Raw genomic sequence first — 13,266 nt, 5'->3', positions numbered from 1 at the left:
AGAAATCCTGCGCCCTGCAGCAGTGGTACTGTCCATCCTCTCTTCACTGTAAACAATGTGTAATCTTCTTTCAGCCAAGGCTACGATAGGATTCAATATTACAACTCAGTGTGAGTCTATTATTGCCCAGAAGAGAAGGGCAAAGGCTCCTGCAACAGTATTTTCATTTCATGCAGAGAAGCCCTCGCTTCCATTATCTGTCTCTGACACCTCTTCGAATGTCTGCTCTGCTGCAGTGGCAGAAAACCTCCTCATTCATACATGTGATACAGCTGCATGGGGCTTTGACACAGATAAAAATGATCCATGTGGAGACAAATAGAATTATTGAAGCTTTCAGATGCTTGTTTATGATTAAATAGACTGTACATTTGTTTTTCAACTCTACAATAACTAAAATATTTTGTTTTTTTGTTTGTTTGTTTTGTTTGCGTGTTGGGAGCGCGTGAAAAAAGACAGAAAAGCGTGACGGTCCCCCTCAATGCGTGAGACTTGGTGCCCTGGTACTGTGGCCTTCTGTCGCTCCTGTCCTGGTCGACTAGCAGGTTGCAGGTAGCGTTTACAAGCCGATATAGTCACAGCAGGGATGGCCAATCACATGTATGTTCGTGGGACTTCTAGCAGAGACCGACTGTTAACCCTTTGTGTATCATAATCATTTCCTAAACACTACGGACAGCACAACGGTGTATTCCCTCTTGAGAAATTATTAAATCCACCAGTTGATGTGGTCCCAAACGTTTGATCTCCAACTCCTGCTCAAGTGGTAAAGTTCTAAACCGCACAATAGCTAGGTAATCAACTCGATTCATCATGCAATGAATGATGAAGCAAGACCTGTGCAGTGCCCTCCTTTGCTTCAAATCAGCCAATGAGAAGGGCTCTGGGGCCCTGAACTGCAGGCCCCACTGCCGAAACTGAAGTGTGTTCTGTACACACGCATGCACACACAGCAGTTCACCAGTCCACAACAATGTAGGCACAAGGCTATCTCAGCTGTGCCCCACCAAGGGGAAACAGAGGAGGCGCAGCATCAGGCACAACAAACTATTCACACACAACTATACTACATAAAGTGTCTACAGAGGAAATTGCGTTCATCAAATGAAAACTGCGGACATTTCATTGGGAATAAATTAGAATTTATCATTAACTTGTGCCTCTGATATTTTTGACACAGGAAAACTTATTAAAGCTTATAATCCTCCCCCTGCACAGCAGACTAGCCCACAAGACAACATTGTTAAAGGAATACTTCACTGCATGTGGCTTTGTATTGCTAAAATAGCAGTAGTATTTTTTTTAATTGTTCTTCTGAAGAATAAATCTGTTTTTTCATTTCCAATTTTGCATTTTGAGTCAAATGACATATTTTGACTCCGCGTTTATTATGTATTTAATTCCTCACAGGGATTTGTGTGTTCACACAACTAGTGCTGTCTGCTTCGAAGCTTGAGACTCTCACGAGGCGGCGAGCACAGTGTATTCTGGGAGTTTTTGTCGTTCATCTACATGAGCCAAAATTACCTTTTTCTGCCTTTCTCAGCCAAGCAGTCACTTGCTTCAAATATTATTTCACATTTCTACTACATAGATGACCCAGTTTTAATAGACATTCATCTTTCCAACGGTAAAATATTCCTTTAATGACATATTATGCTTTGTTGAATCTTTGATCGTCAGCACCACCACAAAAAAATTAACATGACTGTAAAGGGGAATACAAACTCATTAAGCATCAGATGGTGATTACCTGCCTGCTCATGTGAATCAAAATGGCGTTGCATTATTGTGGGAAGCCCAGCTCAGCCCTTTGAATGGAGGTGCTGCTGAAGAGCAGTGAAAGCAAAAGAAATAACATAGATCTTCTTGGAACACTCTTTTCTGTGAACTTGCTAATACCCTTTGCATAGTTTGTCTGGGAGGAAACAAGGGCTAAGGGGAGGTGGGCTCTTTGTGTCTGTATGTGTGTGTTTGTTTGTGTATCTTTGCACAGGTGTTCACCAACTTTCCTATATGAAGACTCTTACAGTTAGTTATTTTATCATAAATCATATATATCTTTAAAGCTGGTAAGTTTTCTCTGTCTGACTTTCATCCTGAGTCAAAGCCTAATCATGGAGCACTAAAATTCAGACTCATAAAATTACTTCTACTGTTATCAGCTCTTAGCAGGTAGACTAACATATCACTCAATAGCAGAGGAAACTGGACATGACTAAAACAATGCTGGGCAATTTAAATCGACTCTAGTCACGTTTATTAATATAGCCCAACATCAAAAACACAAATAATATAACAGATTCCTTCATGAAAGTACTCCCAACACATCAAAGGAGGTCAAAACATGATATTGAATAAAATATGTGCCACTGTAATATAATCATTGTTCCTTGAGTACAGGTATAGAGCAGATGGCACACACAAGAGAAATAATCTACTGGATAATCCATGTATGATTTACATAGCTTTGTGACACACACTCACATTGTTAAGCAGCAGTGTAGGAGGCCTTTACATCTCAGTGCCACTGTTGTTACTCAGCCATGATAAAACAAAGGTGAACATTTGTGCTACAACTGCTCTGCTGCCCTCACAGCTCACTTTTTGACAGGCTGTGAGACCAAGGGAGGCATGTGCAGTTTTAGTTTGCCCCCTCCCTCCATACTGTGTAGAATATGTTTGTATTTATGCGCCTTATTATCTAATTTTCTGTCCGACATGTCTATGAGCGTTGGGACAGACTCATTATTGGGTGCATGTGTGTTGGTTGTGACAGCAGAACAGGTCTGAACTGCTCAGACCTGTATTTATGGAGTTTATACATTACATTACATTACATGTCATTTAGCAGACGCTTTTATCCAAAGCGACTTACAATGGAATCAAGTACAATTAGCCAGGGGTGGAATCGAACTTGCGACCATGATGTCTTTGGTACACAAGGTAGGGTCTTAACCACTGAGCCACTCCACCCCTTATAAAACCTATGGTGAAATATTTTCTGTGTTGTTGTTGATTTTTGATCATATTTATCCCACTATGACGTTTGTCAGAGCCTGACACAATGAATTAGGGCATTTAAGTGAAAAAAACAACAGATGTACTAAGTTGCTCTTCTTTTCCTAGCAATCTTACCAATAAAGGTGACAAAACACACTGCTCCAAAAAAGGAGAGTAGGATCACAACACCCTGTTCTTTAAAACTAAAATATAATTGATCCATGCAGCCAGTTATATATCGAATTGAGGCTCCTTTTTTATTCTAAACCAACACATTTCTTCATCAACAGGGATGAAGGACAGCAGTAGTGTTGCCTTGCTATTTATTACCTTCATTTGCATGTAAATTAAAGATGCTTTGTAGCTGCATAGGCTGAGAAAGAGAGGGAGAGAGACCTGCATAATTGTATGGAAATGTTAATTCCTCTAAATGTTTTGAAATTTGAATCACACTGTGTTGACATACACATGCCCCATGCTTTAATCATGTAATTATACATGCATAGAATGATAAATCAGGAGTGATGCAAATAAATTGTGTTTCTGCTGTATAATCAGAGAGACAAAGCAAACCTCCACTTCTCTTCCCTACTGATCCGAAGCCAGCAGCATCAGTAGAGTGGAAGGAAACAGGTAGAGGCAAATCCAGTCAGCCTGTCACAACATTTACCTTTGAATTTGACAAATTGATCTTAGCCTATTGGAACCTTCTGTTTTCTTTCATATTTAAGACGACTAGGAGGGGACATTTTCTTTGGACAGGCTCCAGAGTGATTATAAAAGAGGCAAACTCTTCCTTTTAGGGAAGCATGAAGCTCTGGATGACAGATGACCTGTAGGCTGAAAGAAAATAGGGTTTCATCAGGAAGATGCTCTCTTGAAGTAATTTGGTCCAAAATAATTAGATAGTGCAACAGCAGCAGCATAGCTTTGCCATCCGAGACTCCCTGAGCAGCTTTAACACTACACATAGCATTAAGAATGAATTATCTATCTATCTGTCTGCCTATCTATATGATAAAACTGGTTTTATTGAAGAACAATTGCTGCAGAATGAACAAATGGAGATTCCTTGTACAATACTTGAGATTTTTTTTCCTACTCATGGTCACTTTAGTTCCATCTCATATAAATATAATGGGTTTGTTGCAAATAGTTGACTTCTCAAAGTAACCATCAACACATTTAACTGTTCATATACTTTTCCTTATTGGCAATTTAGATTCAGATCTGTCACTAAATTATGATCTATTCAGTATTGATGATGTGTCAGGGCATCCAGCTGTAATGTAGTATATACAACAGAAATTGGTAAACAAATAAATATATATATATATATATATATATATATATATATATATATATATATATATATATATATATATATAAACACCTAAAACAAATGGACAAGTGAAAATACGTTTTGTTTTTTGTTTTTTACTGGAGGCTGCTGTGGTCTTTTTTGATTTTTTTAATTTCGAACAGTCAAGATGAATGACACTGAACAAATTAAAATGTCAAAATGTGATTTTACCTACATAAACATTTTAGATCATTTGTATAGTTTTAGATACTTATCTGTAAAGGAATAATGAACAAAAGTGCAAAAATGACAAAAATGAAGAGTCCGCCGATGTTAAGATTGACTCTGTGGAACAAAATCTGCGGGATAATTTATTTCATATTTTAACATTTCTTAAACAAAATGAGAACGTTTTATTATTGATTAATAGCTGCGATTAAGACCACAACTTCTGCCTGGAATAGACAAATACATATTTTATTCTTAAGGCCTTGTTTTAGACACCTTACTTTATTTTATATTCTAAGGAAATTTAAGGTTGAATCTGCAGGCCGCGGACGTGGCCTTTACCTTACTTCGTGCGGGTCACAGACACACACCGATGCAGTTTCCCTCTCCAGAAGCCCCAGCTCTTCGGTTTACAGCCTGCAAAGAGCTGCCTGATGAGACGAGTGAGCACAGAGAGCCGGAGCAATTTCATGCTCTGCAACGCTCTGAATAGCGCTGATATCACAGCGTAAATCCAACTGCTTTCTAAAGACCCTACGAATATAGATTCATATGTCCCTCTGCACGTACACACAATAACTCCATTTAGTAATTGGATATCAGGACAGGTCTCGCCCTCTGTAAGAAAAATGGTCAGAGAGCTTCCTGAGGATTCTTTTCATTTTTCCCGATATAAAAGTGTTTATTTGGCAACATGGTTTAAATGTACATTATGTATACCATCCGCTCTGTCTGTTGCTCACATTGTCTGATGCTATTTGACGTCTGTCTGCAGTTTCACCTGCATAAATAAACCAAATCAAGGCAGCAGGGAAAGTGACCCTTTCAACGTCCATGTAAGAACGTAAACGAATGAAAACAGAAGAAAAACATTCAGCATTATTGTGAAGATGTCATATAGACTTAAACAGACGATGACTTTAAAATCAAATCATCCTTTTTGTGTGGCAGAAATTGGAAATTTCTATAAATATGACAAAAAGAAAGCAAAGAATACCTAACAATGTGCAGTAAATTAATTTAGTCTAAATTAATTGTGGGGGAAAGCGCGTGATCGACGGGGAGGATAAAGAGGCCTAAAAAAACAAAGGAATATGACTGATTGATTCCAGAATCAATCAATCGAAGAACAATTCCACTACCATCATCCATAGTCATAGTCATTTCATACCATAGTCATTCAACTACCCTATCGCTATATTCTTTTCCCACATACTTAATGTATTTTATTTACTATAACATGTATTTATCTGAATTTGTTTTGTGGTCAAATGAATTCAAAATTCCATCTATCTATCTTTTTTTCTTTCCTTATTTCTTCCAATATATCATTCTTTCTTTATAGGTTTTAAAAACGGCAATTTTTCTGATTTTAAACTGAACTATTGTCATGTTTGAACATGTCTCTTCAATCGCGAATGTGCAAACCCCCTCCCGCAAAATAAATACAAACAAAATGTATTATAATAATAACAATAATAATAATAATAATGACAAGAAGAAGAAGAAGAAGAAGAAGAAGAAGAAGAAGAAGAAGAAGAAGAATGGGCCTTGACTAAACGGACTGTATCTCTATGATATTCCTGAAGGCATTTTGCAGTCATAGTCATCTATTTAACTGTTTCCTTTAAGGATTTAATTTTGTAGTAGTAAATGTGTAAAACTGACCATGTAATTATTACAGTTCTTAGAACTCTTTTGCTCCTTGAAAACTGTTATTAAAACAGCGATGTCTGGTGATGGTGGGGTGGCAGCGGCGGCGGCGGCAGCAGCTACAGTAGTGTCATCCACAAACAAAGCAAACACGAGCTGCAGTGAGGTGCAGTTAACCTGGCCAACATTATTCACGGGGGAAATGTTGCCTTTGTCATTGTCATTGACATTGTCAGTGAAAGTGTCCAGGCTCTGGTTCCCAATCAAATCTTTGGTTTTGCGGCGGTAGATCACCCGGAGTCTGTACCTATTGTTCGGTCGCGTCCGCATAGGAGAACAAGGAGAGATGAATAGCATGAAACGCCAAGATTTCCCTCACTGTCTTCATTATCTGTATTTACAGTGTACAGAGTGTCTGAATGAAACAGTCAGTAGGCAGCGGGTAGTGAGCTCATTCAGTCGCTGTCCTCCTTGTCGTCCTGGATGGTGGTGGTGGAATGGTTATACAGTCCTTGAGCCATCAGTTGTAGCGCCAGGCCGTTCTTGAAGCCGCTGGCCTTTTTGATCTTGGCCCGCTTGTTCTGAAACCAGATTTTAATCTGGGATTCATTGAGGTTGAGCTCTTGGGCCAGAGACTGGCGCCGCTGCTCCGTGATGTAACGGTTCACCTGAAATTCCGTCTTCAGTCTCTGCAGCTGCTCGGCCGTGAAGGCCGTGCGAGGCCGCTTGTCCTCTTTGCCGCTTTTCGACTTTTTCAGTTTCCGTGTCCTTGGGCCTGCAGTATGAGCGAAAGGACAGGAAAGTAGAAATATGAATATTCAGCTTGTGATCGACAGGCAAAAAAACAAGTATCGGCCGTGAATGTGGTATTGTTATTATTATTGTTATTGTTATTATTATTATTATTATTATTATCATTATTATTATTGTTGTTATTATCAGAAACCTCACACTGAGCTCCAGCTGAGCATCAGCCGTGAACACACATCTACTTGCTGTGACTGCCTGTTTGAATTCAGCAGCTGCGAGAACACGCACACACACACAACACAGTTTAAAATCGCACAGCAGCAGCAACAACTGCTGAGTGTCGGTAAGTGGTGTTAAGAAAATGCGGTGATAAATCAAAACTCTAGGAATCAACACAGTAAAGCCGCAGAAATGTTAATGCGCGAAACGTTCACACGTGTATCGTTGTTGTTGTTTTTTCCTCACAGTTGTACAAATGTATAAACAAGAAGAGAAGAAAGGGGTTCATAAAAAAACACAAGCAATGATTAACATTTTGAAATTAAATTGTATACTGAAATAATTCCTAAAAGAAATACTAAAAAAAACATAGACCACAAGTAGCAGTTAATGTCTAAATTTTAAACAGAGTTTTCTTTGTGACTGAACCTTTTTTTTTTCTTTATTGGTCGTACTTATGTGTTTTAGTGGACTATAAACGGTGTCGAAATAATGTTTTGGTTTTATTACAAATGAACAAAGTGTGCATGTGAAACATAAAATACAATAGACACATGACTTACAGTACAATCATTAGAGAGATAATATGACATTAGATTAATCATTTCGACTCGGTAATAATGGTTATCATTCAGTCACTCATTGAGGTGACCTCTCCTGCACTAACAAATTTGATGTCCTTCATTTACCTGAAATGTGTAAAACGTCAGGAAAACATCAGGTAAGACATGTATCGACTGTTTTTTGGTTGCTGTTTCTTTCTTTCCTTTTTTCCTTTCTTTTCCTTTTTTTTACTGTTGATCGGCCCATCAATGCCTGTGTCACACACAAAGTCACACAAATCACAGGTATAAGACTGAACCTCTAGGTTCATTCTAGGTTGTAAAACAATTCTAGATTTTATTTAAAATGTGATTGTTTCATATATTTTTTTACAAGCAATTAAAACCATTATCTGTGGCAAATGATATAATGTATTTTATATTGTTTAAATTAATAAAAAAATATATATTTTCGTTTCCTCTTGTGAATTATTAAGAACACGTGTTACATATGTTTCCTTAAGTCCTTGTTGAAACGCGATAATATGTCGCGGTTCGGTTCATTGCTTCCAAAGTAAAAAAAAAGAGAGTAATGTAACAATGTTTTGTACATCCTTAATTAATAAATGCTGGTTAACCGGAGATTCCACATCTTGTAACCCTATATCATTAGGAAATGCAATACTAAGACTCCAAAGCTTCATTCTCATCTTACAATATACTTACATGCTAAATACATTTAGCCTTTTTTTTATGTAAAACTAAATATAAATGTAATTGTGTTTGATTGCAGAATTAAAATGGCCTGGAATTGTAATTATTTGTATTGGTTATTTTTGAGAAATTAGAAAGTAGCAATGATGTCTTGTTAAATTAAAATTGTTATTATTATTATTATTGTTATTATTATTATTATTATTATTATTATTATTATTATCAATAATAATATTAACAAAATAGTAATAATAATAAAATTGTTGCATTTGATTTAACATTTTGCGACAGAAACGTATTTAAGTATTAATAATTTATCATCAGAATAACTGGACGCTCACAGTTGTTGCTATAGTTGTGCCTCCCCTCCTCCTTCATGAATCTATTGCCTTACCAGATGAGGGCCTATCTGAGTACCGGGTGCAATAAACCCAGGCAGGCCACAGCAGCGGCTGGCTGTCCGCTGCTGGCGCTGCGGTGCCATTCAGCATCACAAGCGAAGAGGAGGTGTTCTCCCCTGCCCCGCCGTCAGTCCTCTCTTCGGCTTTCACCTCGCTGCTCCCGGTGGAAACGGCGGCTGCGGCTCCGTCGACGCTGCTCTTTTTGGGATTGGCCAAAGTGGTAGAGGACGCAGTGCTGTCACTGCTGCAGTTGGAGTCCTGGCACGGCGTCCCGGGAAGGCCCGGCCTGCTAACCACCGAGTGGACGCGCTCCCGACTGGAGCTGTGCGGCCGCTCCCGTGAGCCCAAACCGTGCTCCTTCTTGCAGCCGAAGTCCGGTCGCAGAATGTTATCGATGAAGAAGTTTGTGGTCCTGTGTGCCTGCTGAGCGACCTGTAAGGGCCGAATGGGCGGCGAGAGCAGACTGGGAGCCGGGGAGACGCTCTCTCCCTCACTGTCCGTGCTGTTCACATGCCGCTGTTCCTCCATCATTGCTCTTGTGAAGAACACGGCTTTTCTTCTCTCAATCCACTTCCACTCAGTGGGCCTCTGCTTGTATCCAAATATTACAACAGGGGGAACACTAAAACATGGTTATATTCTCACCGTAATATTGCTAAATTATTCTCAAACTGTGGTTATCCTGCGTTAATGCGCTCCAGCGCGTCATGGTCGGCGACTTGGAACAAGACTGGCTATAGTTGCTGGGGTGCTCTGCTCCCACACACCAGCAGCCTTTTCTGCGCTGACAGTCAGATCTTCACAAAGTCCTCACATAATATTACCATGTGGACACACACACACACACACACACACGCGCAAACACACAGGTTCGCGCAGCTACTCTTATAAACGATACTGCATTGATTTCCATGCATTTGGAGACCAAACCGAACTGAACTAAACCAGTTACCAGGAATGGAGTTCTTTATTAGAACCAGAATTTTGGTCTCCACAAGGACCTCCAAAAGGCCAGTGTTCAAGCCAGAAAAGGTCCTAAATAGTTAACAAATACAAGTACACACACACGTCGGAGACACACGAGCATAACATCTAAAGCTCACTTGGCCAATCACATTGCGGGACACGTTTGGACATGGGGCGACGACGTCCAATAATGTCAGGCCTCTCTGAGCAGAGAGTGGAGCTGTGGTGCAGGGTGGCCTCACGCTTACTGAGTAGCCAAACAAGAGATTATCACTGTTCTGCACCTTCAGCTTCAGACACACAGACTGTGTACGTGCGTTTACGGCTCAACTGCATTAAATTAACTTCCAAATTTAAACTTTGATCCCCCCCATTTAATGGATGTACACCTGTATCTGTTCCAGTACTGATCCTCCTCTCTGAGCTAAAGCACCAATGTCATTGTTGCTTTGTTTTCCAGGCCGAGCTCTGGAAATGCGCTCTCTTATCTCTCTATGAGAGAGAGAGCAGCGCCGGCGGATAATTTATGGCTTTTAATTACTCTTTATTCTGCCTGATCACCGGGATGTTCATCACCGGGTTGTGTGAGGATAGTGTCTCAAAGCCTGTCACCGTCACTGCCCAAACACTCCATCAAGTGAGCGCAAAGTGAGCCAACAATAATATAATGGAGGACAATAGACAGCAGCGCAGCAATGGAACATTTTAACGGTGTTACTGTAATAAAACAGCCGCACTGCAGCCTGGGATACGTGCTGCACTGAGACACAATTTAATCGGTGTAATTCATCTTTAAAGGCCTTTGTTTGATTTGGTTGTTTTAACCAACCAGAGGCTCAAGTGCGCCTGCGCTGATTAAACTCAAGGTGCTCACCGGAGTGTTGCGTAATAATCATGCCGCTGGATTTACGTTATTTTAATGGTTTTGTAATCTCACAAGAATGTGGTTTAACATAACTGTGATTGTGTTACAGTAGCATGTGTTTGTGCTTGTTTTTTGTGTAGTCTGGCGTCTACCAGCTAATCATATACAGTAGTAATGTCCTGTCGGACACTTGAAGTGATGAATTCGGAGTTTAGCAACTGAACTGTTACTGTCGGCTGCAACAACGCCAAAACAATACAGTAATAACCATTAGCTCTGCTCCGAACTTCTGCACTCATCACAGCCAGCAACACACACACACACCGGGATCTGCACCTCATACTTGCCCACCATCTCGCTCATCCAACCACATACCTGTCTTCACCCCACAGAACAGGTACACTTTATAAACAACCATTACTGCAGGTATATATTTTTAAATCGCCCAAGATAGGCTATATTTGGACCATATGCAACCATATTAGAAAAAAAGATCAGTGCCCTGCAGTGCATAGCTACAGTTCACTTTATAATTCTTACTTTTTTCAGAATGATTATCCACCTCACGTACACGGAAACATATACACACTCACGGTGAAAAAAAAAATTGAATCGTTTATTCTTTAGATTATTCATTTTAACTGCAGGTTAAAGGATACATAATGTAAACGGGACATAACGCACACACATAGTGTAATATAAAACATTAATAAATTGTGTTTTCCGATTTTGCCCAAAGATATTGGGTTATTTCAAGAGACTTGTTTTACTCTTTCAATCGTAAAATGAATGAACGTGTCACTCTTGTAAAATAAACGCATCTGAGTCCACAGAGCTTTGTATATTAAGTCAACATTTCATTCACTTTAAGCAGGCTCCTCACTGATTGCACATCATTCAATAAAAATACCGTAAGTAATAACCTGCAGGTTGGGCTCTGGCCCCGTTAAGAAATATTATAATATAATATTTAATAATATTATATTATATAATATATAATATAAAGATATATTTAAATAAATAACTGTAAGTTATAGCATTGTAATCGTATGCAATAGTTCATGTCAACGAGATGACTGATATGGCCTAACGCTTGAATGAACAGTCGATTAAAATAGTATTAGAGCGCCATCTAGTGAGCAGTAAGAGTAACATGTGTAAAACAACAGTTAAAATGGCCATTTTATAATCACATTATGAGAAAATGAGGAAATCTAAACACATAAGAGTTAAAGGGTAAAGGCTGATACAGAGAGTAAAGACTCAGTTTACAGACAGAAAAACAATCGAAACAAACCTGATCAGTTTTTAAGTTGAAATAGCTGCATCAGACACTGTGCTTTTTGTTTTTTTAAGAATGATCAAACCTGCAGCTTAGCAGTAGTTAGCTGTTTTAACCAACTCAGATAGAGATTTATTTAGGATTTGTTTAGGACTAGCAGACTCAGACTCTGATTGTATTTATATAGTATAAGTGCATATACAAGGAATTTCACATGGTGCAAACACTATAAAGATTGTTCCTGAAATAACAGTAGATAGCTGGCCGCATTGGTGTCATTTTACTCTAAACATAATTTTACTGTCACTAAAATATAGTCATCTTTTTTTATTGATTGTTACCACAGCATTTTACAGTTAATTCACTTGCAAACACATTATATACATTTGTCTTTTTACAGCACATTACTGATTATTTTTCCTAATTGTTTTTTGAATACATCACCCACAACTGCATTACATGCATTAAGCATTGTATTAAAGGGGACATATTATACCCTATTTCCCCATTTAAAATAGTTCCCTGGTGTCCTAATGAACATGTCAGTGACATGCTTTGGTCAAAATACCATAAGGATGAAGTATCATAGCAGTTCAATAACCCTGCTTAGCCCGCCCCTTTCAGAACACTCGGTTTTGTGCATGGTCCCTTTACATGCAAATGAGACACAGGCAAACACACACCCACTTCTTCCAGGGGGTTACTGATTTGTCCTCTTTACAGCACTCACTCAGATCCTGTTTCATTCCTCCCCCCTCCCTCCAGTAGTTCTCTGACAATATCAACATGGCAGCGTGCGCAGAAAACAGCGAGAGTGCCGTCACAGAAGAGACGTCCTACATAAGGATCGAGCCGCACACTGGCAAACTGTAAATCAGTTAAAAACACTTAGGGACAGCACCACTGATCGCCACCGCTGATCGCCAGCAGCGCGCGGTGAGCTGAATAAACTGCTGCTGTATGTGACTGTATCAGACTGAGTCTGTTCTCCGGTCATGGAGGACACTGAACAAATATTTTTAATTAGGACATGTCGGAATGGTCAGTTATGAGCTCTATGTGACCTTTTCTTAAAAATGTGTGTGTTTGTACGTCGGGGAAATACATTCGCTGACTAAATACGGCGACCGCTGGCCGCAGTCTGATGCGAAGTGGTACGAACACACAAACACACAAACACACGTTCTGACTTTATCCGGCACATTAGCTTCAAATATAAAATTTATTCACTTGACACACAAATCCTCTGAGGCTGGAAGTTTGTGTAAAACACTGTGCTCCACTGTGCAGCCACGAACAGCACACTTGTCCCTCCGTGTTGACATAATACTGCTCATCCT

At 39.4% G+C, this 13,266-nt stretch overlaps 1 protein-coding gene across 2 annotated transcripts; it reads right to left on the bottom strand.

Annotated features, from left to right (window-relative positions):
• Window positions 1-6,038: 6,038 nt before the first annotated feature.
• On the bottom strand, window positions 6,039-9,847 carry LOC122765061 (homeobox protein engrailed-1-B-like). 2 transcript variants are annotated; one of them, XM_044019128.1, is made up of 2 exons: window positions 8,807-9,847; window positions 6,039-6,965 (listed from the first exon to the last, which is right to left on the bottom strand). In XM_044019128.1, the coding sequence occupies exons 1-2, from the start codon at window positions 9,342-9,344 to the stop codon at window positions 6,643-6,645; spliced, it is 861 nt and encodes a 286-aa protein (XP_043875063.1). In that variant the 5' UTR covers window positions 9,345-9,847; the 3' UTR covers window positions 6,039-6,642. The 2 variants fall into 2 exon arrangements, with proteins under 2 accessions (XP_043875063.1, XP_043875064.1); XM_044019129.1 differs by having other exon boundaries at window positions 6,039-6,962.
• Between the last annotated feature and the right edge of the window lie 3,419 nt (window positions 9,848-13,266).

This window comes from Solea senegalensis, linkage group LG2 (genome assembly GCF_019176455.1).
Source record: "Solea senegalensis isolate Sse05_10M linkage group LG2, IFAPA_SoseM_1, whole genome shotgun sequence".
NCBI lineage: Eukaryota > Metazoa > Chordata > Actinopteri > Pleuronectiformes > Soleidae > Solea > Solea senegalensis.
This window is presented reverse-complemented; position numbering and strand designations above follow the sequence as displayed.

Coding starts and splice junctions, on each gene's coding strand:
- LOC122765061 (XM_044019128.1), bottom strand. CDS start 9,344: ATGATGGAGGAACAGCGGCATGTGAACAGCACGGACAGTGAGGGAGAG. Junction 6,966..8,806: donor CTCAGATAGGCCCTCATCTG/GTAAGGCAATAG, acceptor TCGCTCATACTG/CAGGCCCAAGGACACGGAAA.